Source organism: Bactrocera dorsalis, chromosome 6 (assembly GCF_023373825.1).
Source record: "Bactrocera dorsalis isolate Fly_Bdor chromosome 6, ASM2337382v1, whole genome shotgun sequence".
In the NCBI taxonomy this organism is placed as follows: domain Eukaryota; kingdom Metazoa; phylum Arthropoda; class Insecta; order Diptera; family Tephritidae; genus Bactrocera; species Bactrocera dorsalis.
In genome coordinates this window covers 29,127,816-29,145,256 of record NC_064308.1, presented here as the reverse complement: position 1 = coordinate 29,145,256, position 17,441 = coordinate 29,127,816, and the positions used below count along the sequence as shown (strand labels likewise).

General features: G+C 36.5%; 3 protein-coding genes and 1 pseudogene across 19 annotated transcripts in view; 2 read left to right on the top strand and 2 right to left on the bottom strand.

Annotated features, from left to right (window-relative positions):
• The window catches only part of LOC125779273 (uncharacterized), an 854,525-nt gene that overhangs the window by 109,658 nt on the left and 727,426 nt on the right, over positions 1-17,441 (top strand). The window contains exon 2 of one of the 4 annotated variants that reach the window (XM_049460379.1): positions 9,720-9,806. The exons of the other annotated variants lie outside the window; for them this stretch is intronic. The gene's annotated coding sequence lies outside the window, so the exon portion shown is untranslated. Of the gene's footprint in view, positions 1-9,719; positions 9,807-17,441 lie in introns of those variants that run through there. 4 annotated transcript variants of the gene reach the window in all.
• LOC105224703 (uncharacterized) overlaps positions 1-17,441 on the bottom strand; it is an 88,777-nt gene that overhangs the window by 7,960 nt on the left and 63,376 nt on the right. For 10 of the 13 annotated variants that reach the window (XM_049460103.1, XM_049460106.1, XM_049460105.1 and 7 more), the window contains 3 exons: positions 17,106-17,342; positions 16,655-17,034; positions 9,557-16,108 (listed from right to left, as the gene is read on the bottom strand). In XM_049460103.1, the coding sequence (XP_049316060.1) occupies positions 15,594-16,108; positions 16,655-17,034; positions 17,106-17,342 (1,132 nt within the window). In that variant the 3' untranslated portion in view covers positions 9,557-15,593. Of the gene's footprint in view, positions 1-9,556; positions 16,109-16,654; positions 17,035-17,105; positions 17,343-17,441 lie in introns of those variants that run through there. The other 3 variants (XR_007423218.1, XM_049460107.1, XR_007423217.1) reach the window with 2 other exon arrangements.
• LOC125779539 (uncharacterized) lies at positions 2,416-5,517 on the top strand. Of its 2 annotated transcripts, XM_049460906.1 has the most exons (5): positions 2,416-2,537; positions 4,546-4,688; positions 4,762-4,903; positions 4,957-5,146; positions 5,215-5,517. In XM_049460906.1, exons 2-5 carry the CDS (start codon positions 4,669-4,671, stop codon positions 5,223-5,225), a joined length of 363 nt encoding a protein of 120 aa, XP_049316863.1. In that variant the 5' UTR covers positions 2,416-2,537; positions 4,546-4,668; the 3' UTR covers positions 5,226-5,517. The 2 variants fall into 2 exon arrangements, with proteins under 2 accessions (XP_049316863.1, XP_049316862.1); XM_049460905.1 differs by having other exon boundaries at positions 2,531-4,688.
• On the bottom strand, positions 5,542-8,038 carry LOC125779416 (uncharacterized; annotated as a pseudogene).

Sequence of the window (17,441 nt, the reverse complement as noted above, 5' to 3'; positions counted from 1 at the left end):
TCGTATAAAATCGATTCACATACATATAAGCCTGTACGTCCGGCATACTCGTACATACAAAAAAGTATACGGATATTGTAAATAAAACGCAAAATATTTAATTATTAATCAGTATTTATTTTTTCGCCTTTAAAGTAATCCTCACCAGATGCAATATTCTTATGTCAACTTTTCTAGACCTCGAAACACTTTTCATAAGCACTTTTTGGAATGACCTTACGCGAATTTTGTTGTATCACTTCGATGGACTGAAAACGGATTAAACGGAGCGGCAATTCAGGTTGGGAAACAAAAAAAATCACACGGAGACAAATATGGTGAACACGGTGGTTGATCGATGGCATTCAAAACGGGTTTAAATTGGTCACAAAATTAAGCTTTATCGGGACGAGTCGAGCTAGAACGCATTTCATACCCAAAATATCCACTAAATCATTTGAATGGACTCGCGAGAGATGTCGAACTCTCTTGCCATCTCTTTAACATTTGCATGACGATTTTCAAGCACCATATCCTTCACTTTTTTAATATATTCATTAGCGTAAGCTTTTTCCAATATTCGCAATGCTTTCGCACAAGAAACTTTGTTATAAATAAAAAATTTTAGACAAATTCTTTGTTGGAATTTTTATCCATTGTAAAAATCACAACACACTACTCAGGTGTACCGACTAATACCATGTTCAGACCGAAAATTTAAAAGATTAGATTACATTTAAGCATTTCATAACCAAACAGTGTTCTCACTATCATTAGCAAGATCAAAAAACAGCTGTTATTGTCATTCATGAAGTCACATCGCTTAATATTTATCAAAAGAAAAGATTGTCATTAGTATTTTGAAATAAAAGCCGTCTTTTTTCAAATATTTTCCATATAATAGAAATAGTGGATGCATTTTTTCATTTGTTAAGACGTTTTTCAGGTGAAATTAGATTCATTGCTTTAAAAAAAATTGTTTGTTTACATTTTTTACCTTTTGTAGTGTCTAAATCAGCTGTGATAATGTAACAGATTTCCAATGCTGACAAGTAGATGGCGCAAAATCAGCGTCGGAGTGAAGTGATTGGAACTGTCATTTTTGTATGGCGAAATCTTGATAATTTTAAGTGGGATAAACCACTCAACAGCCGAAGTCGTGTGATTAAGTGTCAGTCTGAACATGGTAACAAACAGTTGACAGACAGGTTGACAGATCGCGCTCATGTTTGGCAAAGTTATTAAGGACAGTCCTACCAACTTAGCCAAATACATTCTTTATGAAATATTATTTACCTAAGGAATTCAAGTACAATTTCTTTGCGCTTTTTTTGCCTCTACTTTTACTATTTTTCCTAATATAAGTATGAAAACACAGAAACGTAACAATAGTATAATCAAAACTTGAATTTACTTACCGCAATGCTAACCAAGATAAATTATTTTCAATGAGGCAATACTTTTTATATTTTTGACAGCTGTTACTTGATTTACACTAAGTTTGGCTTGGAATTTCAAAATGAAATGATTTACTCCGGAACAAGGGTCGGCTTTAGTCTACCATCCCACGATTTCAGTAGTATTGTTGGATAGAGCTGCTGCTCCAGATTAAGAAAATATATAATTGTTGCCGCCGCAAACTTATAGTTTTCGAGATATTTGCATTTAAAGTTGAAAATTTTGCAAATTTTATCTTGCAATTTTTCGATTTCTAGTAATTATTTATTTCATATTATGCACTTTTTATACACTTATACTTCATTACATTGTTTCTACATATTTATTTTTTTAGCAATTATTTAGTTATTTGCTTAAAATAAGCATTTTATATTGTACACAAATTTCTTTCCATGCACAATAACAAAAGTAATCCGTGTTGACAGATAATAAGTGTTGCCATAAATACACATTTATCAAACGAATAAAAATGAATAAAAAATAAGATTATACCCCAAATACATAAAAAAATCCGACACACCCCGGTGTTGGATCGGCCAGGGTGATTTTTTTTGAAGCGCGGCCGAAGGCTGCCAACGCAAAAAGGAGTTTTACTCAAAAAAAATCCGACACACCCCGGTGTTGGATCGGCCAGGGTTATTTTTTTTTGAAGTGCGGCCGAAGGCCGCCAACGCAAAAAGAGGTTTTACTCAAAAAAAAAATCCGACTTTTTCGAAGCGCGGCCGAAGGCCGCCAATGCAGAAAGAAGTGGGACGCGAATGGACTAATGTTTACCCTGTTTTACCTTTGTTGTATTGCAAATAATCAATATGATCCTTTTATTAAATTATTAGATTAAACACACTTATAAGCCTTAAAACTTTTTTTATTACAATGGAAAATTTATTTCAGATCGTATTTGTGTTCTGCGTTTGAGTTTTTATATCCATTCTTATTCGTTTAATAAATGTGTAATTATGGCAACACTTAATATCTGTAAACACGGAATACTTTTGTTATTGTGCATGGAATGAAAATTGTGTAAAATATAACATGCTTATTTTAAGCTAATAACTAAATAATTACTAAAAAATAAATATGTAGAAACAATGCAATGAAGTGTAAGTGCATAATATGAAATAAATAATTACTAGAAATCGAGAAATTGCAAGATAAAATTTGCAAAATTTTCAACTTTAATGCATATATCTCGAAAACTATAAATTTGCGGCGGCAACAATTATATATTTTCTTAATCTGGAGCATCAGCCCTATTCAAACATATCATTTTTAACCCTGAAATCGTGGGATTTTATACTAAAGTTTCCCCCGGAACAACGTTGGCAACATAATTCGAGCAGTCCTGGATCGATTTGGCACCACGTTTACCCCAGTGTATAATTCGAATCTTCAGAGGCGTCGTACTTGTGCACCGAAAACGTTATTGCTAAATGAGTCTATTCGTCATCGCGTGCAATATTTATAACGGGGCCCATCCCCTTTATAGAATTTGTGAAAGAATTGAAGCGTTCGGTAAATGGTCTCGAAATGAAATAGCCACCGATCCCGATTTTTAACAAGACAATTTTGTTCAATCAAGAAGCATATTATTATTACATTTGGATTGATGATAATTCACAAGCCATTGTTGAGACGCCGTAAAATCCTCAAATGGTTTTTTCGTTTCTGAATTGGACCAAATTATGTGCCGACGACGTAAAGTTTTTTTAAATCATATACTTCAATTGATGAAAGATGTCTGTTGCAAACAGACAAAACAATATGGTTGTTTGGTGCGATAGAAATGATTTGCCATTGAATCTCAAAAAAAGTGAGATCATGTGTTTTTCCCTCTTTATGTAAAACTATAGACTAGAGAAATCTTTTAACTTTGTGATTCGAGAGTTACTATGGAACTTAAATATAATTTTAATCTTCATATTGATGCCATGATTTGAAAGCAAAAGCTGTACTTAGTTGCATTAAACACTGGTCTGAAGAATTTAGAAATCTGCACGTTGCAAGAACTATTTTTACAGCCTGGTTGGAATAAGTTGTAGTTCTTTTCTCTTGCCTGAAGTTTTAATTACAATCCCGCATCACGCCTTTAACTTCGGTTGGGTGGAAAATCGTAGGGTTATTAAAAAATTTGGGACAATGTTTTATACAAATTGGGTTTTACAAAGCGGTTTCGAAATTTTATATACACACCCGCAATCCCATTATTGATATCTGATCCAAGTTTTTTTATTATGTTTAATAATTGCCTATACTACACACCTGCCATATGCACTAGCTCAATGGGAAGGGAAATAAAATTTCTTTGGATATGAACTTTTCGAGTGAGTTCTACATGTGTAGAACAAACTAGCCAAACAAAAAGTTGTTTTAGTCAAAAATAATCTCAAATTAATTTTCCTTTATCTATGTTTACTTTTACTTATCTAAACTTACAAGGTTACGTACAAACAAAGTACAACTATTTCGTTTAAATATTTTGTAGCAACGTATTCAATGATTTAAAAACTTTAAGTATTTAAGGTGTTCATAAATATATAGATATAGTCGTATGTATACATACATAATTTACTTTAATAAGACTAGACAATCCATTCTGCTGACATGGCTAAGTTATTGTCGGATATGTCTAGTAAGGACTTGGTCGGATTTTGAAAAATGAAGCGGTGTTTTATTATCTGCTCTTATATCTAAAGCTTAGTATCCAGCTCTCAAGAAATGTAAAAACTTCATATAAAAAAACTCTTAAGAAATGGTCAAGAAAATTTCCTGCGGTAAATTTTTTTGTGCTAGTATGCAGCTCTAAAAAAATCTTGTACTATATTTTAATACATTTTTCAATAAAATGCGTATTTGACAATCCGGGTTTTGCGAAGAAACAATTAATCAACTATTGTTTCTTGAAGGAAATTCAAAGTAATCGTTAAATTCATCCTAAATTAGTTAAGATCATTATTATGAAGTATAGTTCATTTTGAAATGCTGTATGAAACTCACCACTCATCAACAACATTCCTTAAATCGCAATGAAAATATTTATGTTACTACACACATACATAAATACATATTACACAAAGTTTATTTTAGACGTGTTTTATTTGACCATCATAGGCTAATAGCTAAACCATGGACAAATAAAACGCATTTAGCTTATTTCACATTTTCGCTTAAATATGCATTATATTGGCAACGCGGGAAATAACAATCAGCTGATATTCAATTTATTGCAACGAAATGTTTGACATGGAGAAAAGGTAAATTTGAATTTTTAAATTTGTAAACGAACTTTTCACAAACTAAATAATTATTTATTTCGTTTATATACAGCAAAAGAAAAGTTTGGACGAAGGCCGAGACACTTCTATTCCTGAAGTGCTACAATGAGAGGAAGGATGAGTTCCTGCATGCGCGGAAGAAAAAGTTCGCATATGGAAACGTCATGGAGGACATGATATATCAAGGATTTACAGTAAGAATGTTTTAAAGTTATTTTGTAAAAATTTATTACATTTGTTTCCACAGGATACAACAATTAGTGCGGCTGCCCTTGTTTCAAAATTGCGAACGCTTTTGAAGCAGACTGGCACTTCTCCGTGCACAGTACCATATATGCGCGAGATGGACGAAATTTTTGGCGAAAGTTGCTTGGTGTCCAACAACCACACCTCAAACATTGGGACAGATCTTCAAGAGGCATTGGTTGAGTCTAGTGGTTAGTTAAAATTTAATGTTCATTATGTATTGCTTATATTGCATACGGTTTTTTATATTTTTAAACAGGTAAGGAGTAGTTAAAGGATTCAACTGATTTTCAAACAATGCTCGACGATATGTCAAGTACTTCGAGGCAGAGCCGGTCTGCACTAAGCCGTAGCATGTGCAAACCAAATGCTGTGAATTCACAGGAGCCGAACACAGCAAATCCTATTCCAAATCGGCATTATCGGAAAAGCGCTAAAGAACGATATTTTGATAAAATAATAGAATAAAAAACGAGAAGTGCTGAAGTGCAGGCGAAGTTTTACGCGAATATAGAAAAACGAATGCAGGATTTGGCCGAAAACAAAATATACTAATATTGTTTTATTTAACGGAAATATATCGAGCTTATCATAAAATAAACATTTTTTACATACAAATCTTGAACAAATGCATACGTATATGTACGTGGTTATATAAAACAAATATGTCGTAAAATTATAAATAATTTTATTATTTGAGATTGAAAATGGAAAATGTTGCTCTAAAAGTGTATTTTAAAATTAAAAAAATTAAAATTTATTAATTTCTTCGTGTTAAAATTGTAAGCAACTGATTTCGGCGATCTCCACTTGCTTCTCTCGCCAACTCATTAGCAGTTTCTGGCTCCGGTTCGGCACTTTCAATTTGATGGTCAATAATTGTATCGTCGTTTGTAATAATACATATATTGTGCATAATGCATGCACTTTCAACTCAATTCGAAATTGCACATAAATTTCTGTGCTCCGTAAATTTAAGAAGCCTTAGGAAACGTCCTTTCAGTGCTCCAAATGCATTTTCAACAACTATTCTTGCTGAAGAATGTGTTTTGTTAAAGCTGATTTGATTAGGGGTTAACAAACCATAATCTTTAAACACCGGTATGAGGTAATTTCTGCAAGGGTATGCCGAGTCCCCGAGAATAAAAGTAGAATTTGGAAATAAACTTTCCATATTACTTTCTGCTTTTCTATAAAATGCTGACCTTTTTAGCACTCTAGAGTCATGTATGATCCGGGTTCACCACAATAAATATCAATAAATTTTGTATCAGCATCGACAATGGCCTGCCGAACAACACTATATTTACGTTTACGTTCAAAATATATATGTTTGTCTTTTATTGGTGCATTAATTGTTATATGGGTACAATCAATAGCACCAATAAAACCTGGTATTTGTTTCCTTTGTAAAAACTTACGAGTTGTTTCTTCCAACGCATCTCCAGTTGGCCACTTAACAAACTCATGGCCTATTGAGATAACCCACGCGACAACCCGACGAACAATCGCCCATGCTGTGGACTTCGTTACATCAAACAATACGCCTAGTTGTCTGTAGGTAACTGTATTATTTAAATACCATACATAACGGGTGATTTTTTTGAGGTTAGGATTTTCATGCATTAGTATTTGACAGATCACGTGGGATTTCAGACATGGTGTCAAAGAGAAAGATGCTCAGTATGCTTTGACATTTCATCATGAATAGACTTACTAACGAGCAACGCTTGCAAATCATTGAATTTTATTACCAAAATCAGTGTTCGGTTCGAAATGTGTTTCGCGCTTTACGTCCGACAAATTTTGTTCAGCGATGAGGCTCATTTCTGGTTGAATGGCTACGTAAATAAGCAAAATTGCCGCATTTGGGGTGAAGAGCAATCAGAAGCCGTTCAAGAACTGCCCATGCATCCCGAAAAATGCACTGTTTGGTGTGGTTTGTACGCTGGTGGAATCATTGGACCGTATTTTTTCAAAGATGCTGTTGGACGCAACGTTACGGTGAATGGCGATCGCTATCGTTCGATGCTAACAAACTTTTTGTTGCCAAAAATGGAAGAACTGAACTTGGTTGACATGTGGTTTCAACAAGATGGCGCTACATGCCACACAGCTCGCGATTCTATGGCCATTTTGAGGGAAAACTTCGGACAACAATTCATCTCAAGAAATGGACCCGTAAGTTGGCCACCAAGATCATGCGATTTAACGCCTTTAGACTATTTTTTGTGGGGCTACGTCAAGTCTAAAGTCTACAGAAATAAGCCAGCAACTATTCCAGCTTTGGAAGACAACATTTCCGAAGAAATTCGGGCTATTCCGGCCGAAATGCTCGAAAAAGTTGCCCAAAATTGGACTTTCCGAATGGACCACCTAAGACGCAGCCGCGGTCAACATTTAAATGAAATTATCTTCAAAAAGTAAATGTCATGAACCAATCTAACGTTTCAAATAAAGAACCGATGAGATTTTGCAAATTTTATGCGTTTTTTTTTTAAAAAAAGTTATCAAGCTCTTAAAAAATCACCCTTTACATGTACATACATCATTGGGCACAATTCCGATTTCTTTGGCGCCGCGATTTGAAGGTACTGTTGGAAAAAGGAAGTCCTCTTGATTAAAAATATAGGGTCCGCAAACGCTTAGTTTAGGAGATATTCGGCCTTAAAGTTCAAAAATTCGCAAAATTGGACCATTTCAAGGAGCTATTTCACCACATTAAACACACTTTTTTCACATTTTTCACTCGAAATTAATTAAATTGCACTATAATCTTTAAAATAAATCTACATTTTACACTTTTAGCAGGTTTTTTACCTAAAAAATCTTTATTTTAAAAATCACATTTTACACTTGTTTGAACTTCATTTGTTTACCAAAAATTACGACGAAATGGAGCGCTGCCATGTGATGATAAGGCAATTCGCTGAAATTCCTCTTTTTCGCAAAAATTCCTCTATTCATGCATATGGATATTTTCTTTTTTTAATTTATTAAGCAAATAAGTAATATTATATACATGTATTAGTAATATTATATATATATATACTTATATGTATGTATAAGTAATATTATATAATAATATTACGTAATAAAGTGTAATATATTCAGTACAGTACGAAAACTCAAATTTTGTTTCAATATGAGTGCATGATAACCGAAAAATATAACGTCTTCATACCCAAAATTCATATTTTAAGTGTAATAAATTATTATAAGAGTTTTGGGTATGAAGTGGTTATATTTTTCGGTTATCATGCGCTCATATTGAAACAAAATTTGAGTTTTGGATATAAAGTAGTTATAGTTTTTGGTTATTATGCACTCAAACTCATATTTTAAATATAATAATATATATATTGTCACCTAAAATACAAACCAATGTATCATCAAAAATAAATGGAAATCGCTGACAGATATAATAACCAAAATTTACCATTTTATAACGAAAACTTAAATTTTGAGTGCATGATAACCATAAATTATCACCACTTTATAACAAAAAGTCAATATATTTTTTTATTTTCAACGCAGAAACAGGTACTACGCGAAAGTACTTCAGTCACCCCGGGTATTCGCTCGGCGAGGTTATTTTTTTAGAGCGCGGCCGAAGGCCGCCAACGCAGAAAGGAGTACTATGCGAAAGTACTTCAGTCACCACGGGTATTCGCTCGGCCAGGGTTATTTTTTTAGAGCGCGGCCGAAGGCCGCCAACGCAGAAAGGAGTACTATGCGAAAGTACTTCAGTCACCCCGGGTATTCGCTCCGCCAGGGTTATTTTTTTAGAGCGCAGCCGAAGGCCGCCAACGCAGAAAGGAGTACTATGCGAAAGTACTTCAGTCACCCCGGGTATTCGCTCCGCCAGGGTTATTTTTTTAGAGCGCGGCCGAAGGCCGCCAACGCAGAAAGGTTTACTACGCGAAAGTACTTCAGTCACCACGGGTATTCGCTGATGATTTTACTATAGTATAAAATTGTAATATGTATATAAAAATGTTATATTACAATCATATATATAATATAATATTATCGCACGATTTTACTTATCTGTGTTTATTAAATATAAATCACATATTATTCATATATTCATATATGTATGTATTTAGAAAAGTGTTCACATATTCAATTTTAGCTAGAAAAATCTTCTTTGTAGTTTTTTTATAGTTAATAAAGAGAAAAGAATCACTCGAAAGTACAAACAAAAAAAACGCTGTGAAACGCTAAAAAATCCTTCACTTTTGGCTTTTAAGGTGTGGCAATGCTGGTTTTCCTCGTAAATATAAACACTCAGCCATAAATTTGATAAGTGATTTTAAATTACTAAATTTGGCTGAAAAATTACAAAATAAAAGTGAAAAGTGAACTTATTTCAATGTTAAGAGTGTATATTTAAATATAGTGAGTGAAAAACGTGAAAATATTCTGTGAAACATGTAGAAATACCATGTGTTCTTAGTGCAAATTTTGGAATTTTTAAACGTGAATATTTTTAAAAATATTAGCTATTTTTACATAATTTTTGGATATTCCTCCTCTGGAGAAGCCCCCCTATCCGTACATACCCCATTTATACGGAAATTCGGTTTTTTTACCCCTTCTTCTTCTTCTTCTTCTTCTTTACTGGCGTAGACACCGCTTACGCGATTATAGCCGAGTCAATAACAGCGCGCCGGTCGTTTCTTCTCTTCGCTACGTGGCGCCAATTGGATATTCCAAGCGAGGCCAGGTCCTTCTCCACTTGGTCCTTCCAACGGAGTGGAGGTCTTCCTCTTCCTCTGCTTCCCGCGGCGGGTACTGCGTCGAATACTTTCAGAGCTGGAGTGTTTTCATCCATCCGGACAACATGACCTTGCCAGCGTAGCCGCTGTTTTTAATTCGCTGAACTATGTCAATGTCGTCGTATATCTCGTACAGCTCATCGTTCCATCGAATGCGATATTCGCCGTGGCCAACGCGCAAAGGACCATAAATCTTTCGCAGAACTTTTCTCGAGAAAACTCGTAACGTCGACTCATCGGTTGTTGTCATCGTCCAAGCCTCTGCACCATATAGCAGGACGGGAATTATGAGCGTCTTATAGAGTTTGGCTTTTGTTCGTCGAGAGAGGACTTTACTTTTCAATTGCCTACTCAGTCCGAAGTAGCACCTGTTGGCAAGAGTAATCCTGCGTTGGATTTCCAGGCTGACATTGTTGGTGGTGTTAACGCTGTTTCCTAAATAGACGAAATTATCTACAACTTCAAAGTTATGACTGTCAACAGTGACGTGGGAGCCAAGTCGCGAGTGCGACGACTATTTGTTTGATGACAGGAGATATTTCGTCTTGCCCTCGTTCACTGCCAGACCCATTTGCGTTGCTTCCTTGTTCAGTCTGGAGAAAGCAGAACTAACGGCGCGGGTGTTGAGACCGATGATATCAATATCATCGGCATACGCCAGCAGCTGTACTCTCTTATAAAAGATTGTACCTGCTCGATTCAGTTCTGCAGCTCGAATAATTTTCTCCAGCAGCAGATTGAAAAAGTCGCACGATAGGGAGTCGCCTTGTCTGAAACCTCGTTTGGTATCGAACGGCTCGGAGAGGTCCTTCCCGATCCTGACGGAGCTTTTCGTGTTGCTCAACGTCAGTTTACACAGCCGTATTAGTTTTGCGGGGATACCAAATTCAGACATCGCGGCATAAAGGCAGCTCCTTTTCGTGCTGACGAAAGCAGCTTTGAAATCGACGAATAGGTGGTGAGTGTCGATTCTCCATTCACGGTTCTTTTCCAAGATTTGGCGCATGGTGAATATCTGGTCTGTTGTTGGTTTGCCAGGTCTGAAGCCACACTGATAAGGTCCAATCAGTTTGTTGACGGTGGGCTTTAATCTTTCACACAATACGCTCGATAGAACTTTATATGCAATGTTGAGGAGGCTAATCCCACGGTAGTTGGCGCAGATTGTGGGGTCTCCTTTTTTATGGATTGGGCAGAGCACACTTAGATTCCAATCGTTGGGCATGCTTTCGTGCGACCATATTTTACAAAGAAGCTGATGCATGCTCGTTATCAGCTCTTCGCCGCCGTGTTTGAATAGCTCGGCCGGCAATCCGTCGGCCCCTGCCGCTTTGTTGTTCTTCAGGCGAGCAATTGCTATTCGAACTAATCCCACGGTAATGGAACGTCTGCTCCATCGTCATCGATTGGGGAATCGGGTTCGCCTTCTCCTGGTGTTATGGGTTCACTGCCATTCAGCAGGCTGGAGAAGTGTTCCCTCCATAATCTAAGTATGCTCTGGGCATCGGTAACTAGATCACCTTTGGGGGTTCTACAAGAGTATGCTCCGGTCTTGAAACCTTCTGTAAGCCGCCGCATTTTTTCGTAGAATTTTCGAGCATTACCCCTGTCGGCCAGCTTATCGAGCTGTTCGTACTCACGCATTTCGGCCTCTTTCTTCTTCTGTCTGCAAATGCGTCTCGCTTTCCTCTTCAACTCTCGGTATCTATCCCATCCCGCACGTGTTGTGGTCGATCGTAACGTTGCGAGGTAGGCAGCCTGTTTTCTCTCCGCTGCGACACGGCACTCCTCGTCGTACCAGCTGTTCTTTTGCACTTTCCGAAAACCAATGGTTTCGGTTGCAGCTGTACGTAAGGAGTTTGAAATGTCGTCCCACAGTTCCCTTATACCGAGTTGTTGACGAGTGCTCTCAGAGAGCAGGAGTGCAAGCCGAGTAGAAAATCGTTCGGCTGTCTGTTGTGATTGCAGCTTCTCGACGTCGAACCTTCCTTGTGTTTATTGGCGTGCGTTTTTTGCTGCACAGAGCCGGGTGCGAATTTTGGCTGCAACAATATAGTGGTCCGAGTCGATGTTAGGACCTCGGAGCGCACGCACATCTAAAACACTGGAGACGTGTCTTCCATCTATCACAACATGATCGATCTGGTTGGTGGTTTTTCGATCCGGAGACAGCCAGGTAGCTTGATGTATCTTCTTATGCTGGAATCTAGTACTACAGATAACCATATTTCGGGCCCCGGCGAAGTCGATCAGCCTCAACCCATTTGGGGATGTTTCCTCGTGGAGGCTGAATTTACCGACCGTAGTGCCAAAGATACCTTCTTTGCCCACCCTGGCGTTGAAGTCGCCAAGCACGATTTTAACATCGTTGCGGGGGCATCTCTCATAAGTGCGCTCCAAGCACTCATAAAAAGCATCTTTGGTCACATCGTCCTTCTCTTCCGTCGGGGCGTGGGCGCAAATCAGCGATATGTTGAAGAACCTCGCTTTGATGCGGATTCTGGCTAGACGTTCATTCACCGGAGTGAATGATAGTACTCGGCGACGGAGTCTCTCTCCCACCACGAATCCCACACCAAACTTGCGCTCCTTTATATGGCCACTGTAGTAAATGTCGCAAGGACCTACTCGTCTCTGTCCTTGTCCCGTCCATCGCATTTCTTGGACGGCGGTGATGTCAGCCTTTATCTTTACGAGGACATCTACCAGCTGGGCAGCGGCACCTTCCCAATTAAGGGACCGGACATTCCAGGTGCATGCCCTCAAATCGTAGTCCTTATTTCGTTTGCCATGGTTGCCATCAAAAGGGGGGTCTCTCATCCGAGGCTGTGTTTGCTTTTTCATGGGGGGTGTTTTTTACGTGGTGGATCCCAAACCCAGCGCACAACCTTATGCAGGGGATGTTTCGCCTTCTCACTTTAGCTCGCCTTCAAACGGATGTTCTTAGGCTACCCAGAGGATACTTGGTTAAAGACCGGAAGTCGTGAGCTGCTTGAGTCATATGTAAAAGAATCGTTTCTGGCCACTCCCAAGTGAATGGCGATCAGAGAACTTTCCTCACTTGCGTGAACTTCTACACATGGGTCCATCCCACCCCTCCACCAAAGTAATCGGAATCGTGCCCATCATTGTTTATTTTGGCTTTTCCGGACTTCGTAGCAAAACGGATTTGTTCACTTTCTTCATATCTTCCTGCAAAAAATACTCATACAGAAAAGTCTCATAACAAAAGCAAAGCATACCTTTTAAGTAATTTAAAGTGGTGCGGCTCAAACGAAAGTGAGATTTGAAATCCTCATCTTCAAAATTATCAATGGTGTCCACAAAATTAAAGCATTTTGGATGCTCTATCTGCTCTTGTTCTGAATCCTCCGATGACGAACTTGATTCAGCAGCTAAACCAACAAGGATGGTCAATATTTCGTTATCATCTTCAACATTTGAATTTGTGTAAATGGTACTAAGCAACCAGAAAACACTCAAATTTAATTTTGTCTTAATTTTAATTTAAAATCCCTACTTACCGCATCTTTTGTAAAATTTTCCATTTCGTGCACTTCTATACTCTTAATTTATATATTTCCCATTTGTTTACATTTTTATCTCTCAAAATGGGGGTTGTCGCTATTGCCAACTACTTTTTTTTGGGAAAAATCATGGCTATTGTGAATGAAAAAAGCATTTTAACTGGCAATGCCTCTAGCCCAATATACAAGCTATGATAGCTTTTGACAAGCCAACATAATTATGTTGGCTAAGTCTTCCATACAAAATAAACTAAGAGCTTAATTTGCTGGTCAAATAAAACACGCCTTTTATTTGTTTATTCTCTCTTGATCTTTTAATGTGGATCATTCACAATGCGTAACCAACTTTCAAAATTACTTTAAGAAATAATGTATTTTTTTTCTTGAGCACTTACTTAAGAGCTGGATTCTAAGCTTAACAGTTTCTAAAATACATAAGAATATATACTCGTATGCTTTAACATAATAGCTTAATTATTTACCAGGAAATGGACATGTTTAAAGAACAAGTTTTAGGCATATTTACCGCAGACAATACGACGTAGTTACAAAACAAAGCTAGCTACAACCATGTATTTTGCCCCGATTGATAACAAAAGGATAGCAATGGGTAGGTTGCCTTTTATATTTTGGTTTGATAATTTTGATGTTATACGCGCTCATAGCGTTTTGACATACGACCACTATTTGTGTTGTATACTTGAAATATACTTGAAATATTTATCTCAGCCCAAAAATGGAATTGAGTCACTTTCATTTTCATGCACAAGGACCAGGGTTCATTCAATTGAGGTCGCAGTTTACTCCAAGACGATTTTTGTGAAGGTCGTCCAAAATCAGTTGCTGTTCGGGAAACTATTGATTCTGTGCGCAAAGTGATATTGCAAGGTCGTCATGTAAGCTATCGTGGGATCCCTACATTCAATATTGCACCGACATTTGACTGTACAAATATTTGTTCACGTTGGAGCCCACACAATTTGTCGATAGTTCAAAAAAAACGCTCGTGCCGATTGGTCGAGAGAAGCGTTAAAAAAACACGATAAATATGCTTCGAAACACGTGAATCGTGGACTTACGCGTATGAGACCGAAAGTAAAAAGCAGTCGACTGTATGGGTATTTCAAGATGAGCCGAACACAAGTAAAGTTTTTCACGCACGAAGCACTTCCAAGCAAATTGTTGCTTGTTTTCTAGAACAACTGGACATATCGCTACAATACTACATAGTAATATATAATACTTCAAAATGTATGTTTTGGAAATACTGCAATCTGAGTGACAAAAGGACTTCAAAAACTGATGCAAACGAATGCAAGAGTATATAGATTTTTATAAAGAATATTTTGAAAAACAATAAAGCGATTGTTTATAATTAACATTTGTTTTGTTCCCTAATCCCGAAATTTAAAGGCAATACACGTAATAACATAGGTATTATGTAACTGCTGTAAGCATTCAAAAGTTTGCGGCGAACTCATATTTGGTCCCAGTGTAAAAGGATTTTTATTGCACACTTAAGAGGAAAGGAATAAGAAAGTCTTCACATTTCGGAGGTTACTATGGTTTCCATTGCAAGTTTTCACGGCTTCAAAAAAAATCTCTTGTTTAATTCTATAACGTCTCTAGAATATTTTCCTAATTATTGATTTAATAGTGTTCTCCTCTTTGCGTGAGATCAGCTGTATAGTCAACTTAAAACGCGTTTTTCTCGAAACTGCGTTTTCAAAGTCGCTTTCTGGCGATCTACTCAATCTGAATGAAATTTTACACAGATCTTGGACACATAGGTATATTAGAAGTTCTTGAATGAAGGATTTTTTTTTTGTTCAATTACAAGTATTTAAAAAAAAAAGTCGAAAAAATTTTACCACAATTTAGATTTTTTTATATACGACTGCCAATATTACAATTTTCGCTATTTTGTGTTTTCTTCGCTCAGTACCTAGTTTATGGTCTTAGTTAAAACACGTATTATTTTCTTTTTTACTTTTGATGATCCTGTAAGAAGTTCTGCTGTCAACGCGGTGGCACCATTTTTCCGAGGAACTCCCGGAAACGAAGACAAATTTTGAATATTTTCCCTTGAAATGTACACACAATGTATCTTTGAAATAATAAAAAATTCGAAAAAAAAACATTGAAACTAGGCCGTTTTTTGCTCGAGGAGAACCATGTAACCTCTTAACACTATATTTCCTGAGTAATGAAATTTCTTCACGGTTATTTAGAATCATTCTAATAGGAGAGTATTTATCAATAGCGTACACAATTCTCTTGATGCAGACCTTGCAACAGATTTCAACGTTTCAATCTGAGCACTACTATGTCTATTTTTTTTCGCTGCCATATTTGGCACTTTTTATTAGTTCCTGTCGTTTATAAAGATATGTGTTAGTTGTTGCTGTTAAGGACACTGTTGCATCTTGAATATGCGATCGTTCCATTTCTTGCGATTGTAGCTGCTTCAGTTGATGCTGTTTATTAGTGGACATATTCTCAAAATCAGCGGTTTTCGAGCACAGTATCGCGCCGCCAATATTGGAAATGCTCGCTGATGATTTATGTACATGGTTTTCTGTGTTCCTCCTAAGTAATGAATCGTATGTATACGGGTTCGAAATATCACCGATTGATTGTTTAAGGGACTCTTCCGGTTCGACAGAGGCGTATTGATTTGGCGCTGTTAGTAATGCTTGTGTTGTAGACTGCAGTCGTAAATAGCTTGGTCGATTATTATGAATTTGATGCTGTTTTCGTTCCTGCACTATCTGAACTGGTCGATAATCATTTGCGGATCTTTCAATTTTGGTTGAAATGGACAATGATCCAGCGATTGGAATATCTTGAAAATTTACAAAAAGAGAATAGTCGAATATTAATCATGCTTTAAGGATCACCTATCAACACATGTAATGTAAGTATAGTTCTATCAGCTATAGAATAAAAAAATATAAATTAAATGTTTTTTTTTTCGGGAGATTGAGTCATAAGTAAAAAAAGTATTTTATCCGTTTTTCGTACATAGCCTCCAAAATATTTGCTTATCAAAATTGAGGTTATTGAAAACACACTAAAGGTATCAAAGTGTGAGGTATCTTACTAAAGGACGGTGCTCGCAATAATATTTATGTATATTCTGAATGTTCGTAAAAAGCTAACATTATAAAAGCCTTGTATGTAGATATCTAAAAACTCTACGAATTCCATAAAGTTTTTTATTAAACATTTAAATTCATACTATTCGCAATTTCTGTTTCGACTTATTACTGACTTAAAAGGAAAAGGATATTTTTGACATTAAAGTACGGCTTGGAGACATACTTTCAAATAAATAGTACAAATATGATAAATAATTTAACATCTTATAAATTTACATGCACCTACTTACATTGATGTGCGTTTTTCATTTCTTCGTTTTTTGTTGCTTTTTCAAAATGCGAAATATCTGAATAATCGAAATGGTCCATAGAATGCGAAGACAAAGATTTCGATACACCCGTATTAATGTCATCCATATCATACGCTATTTTTTCGTTCGGTATTGATTTTGTTTTTTTTTGCGGTGTGGTGCTTGTTAATTTTAAAAGACCTGCCTGGGCACCAGGTACTTGAATTTGTAAGCTTGCTGATAAAATAGCTGCATTATCTAATATATTTGGTGAAGATTGTCGTCGCTCCACCATGTCAGATTTTGTAATATTACCCTTACGACCATTATGCCGTAACTTTTGTGTCATAGAGTGACGACTTGAATGCATATTCGAGCTTCTATAAAAAATATTAAAGTTAACAACACAAATAATAAATTTAAATGAAGAATAAAATCAACATGAGATTACCGTTTTCCATTATTCGACCCATTTATTGCTGCTTCTGTCAAACGACATGCATCATTGTCATGCATGACAGACTCACGTGTGTACAGACGTTTCGTAATTGTATTCAAGGATGGCAACGTACTTGGATCAACACCTACCACACTGCCGACAATAGAGGAAGATACATTGGAAGTAGAAGTTGTGGTCATTGGTGATAAGCTTTGCGCACTATTATTTAACGAAGACCAAGAATTACCACTATAAGTAAAAGTACAAAACAAAGGTTAAGTTAGTTGTGGGACTCTACAAATAGTTACGATATTTACATAAAAAAATGTCACTAAACAATGGACATCA

Bases quoted from the DNA above. Each gene is read 5' to 3' on its own strand.
- LOC125779539 (XM_049460906.1), top strand. From the start codon at position 4,669: ATGTTTGACATGGAGAAAAG. The intron at 4,689-4,761 runs GTAAATTTGAAT...GTTTATATACAG, and splicing joins ATGTTTGACATGGAGAAAAG to CAAAAGAAAAGTTTGGACGA. The intron at 4,904-4,956 runs GTAAGAATGTTT...TTGTTTCCACAG, and splicing joins TGATATATCAAGGATTTACA to GATACAACAATTAGTGCGGC.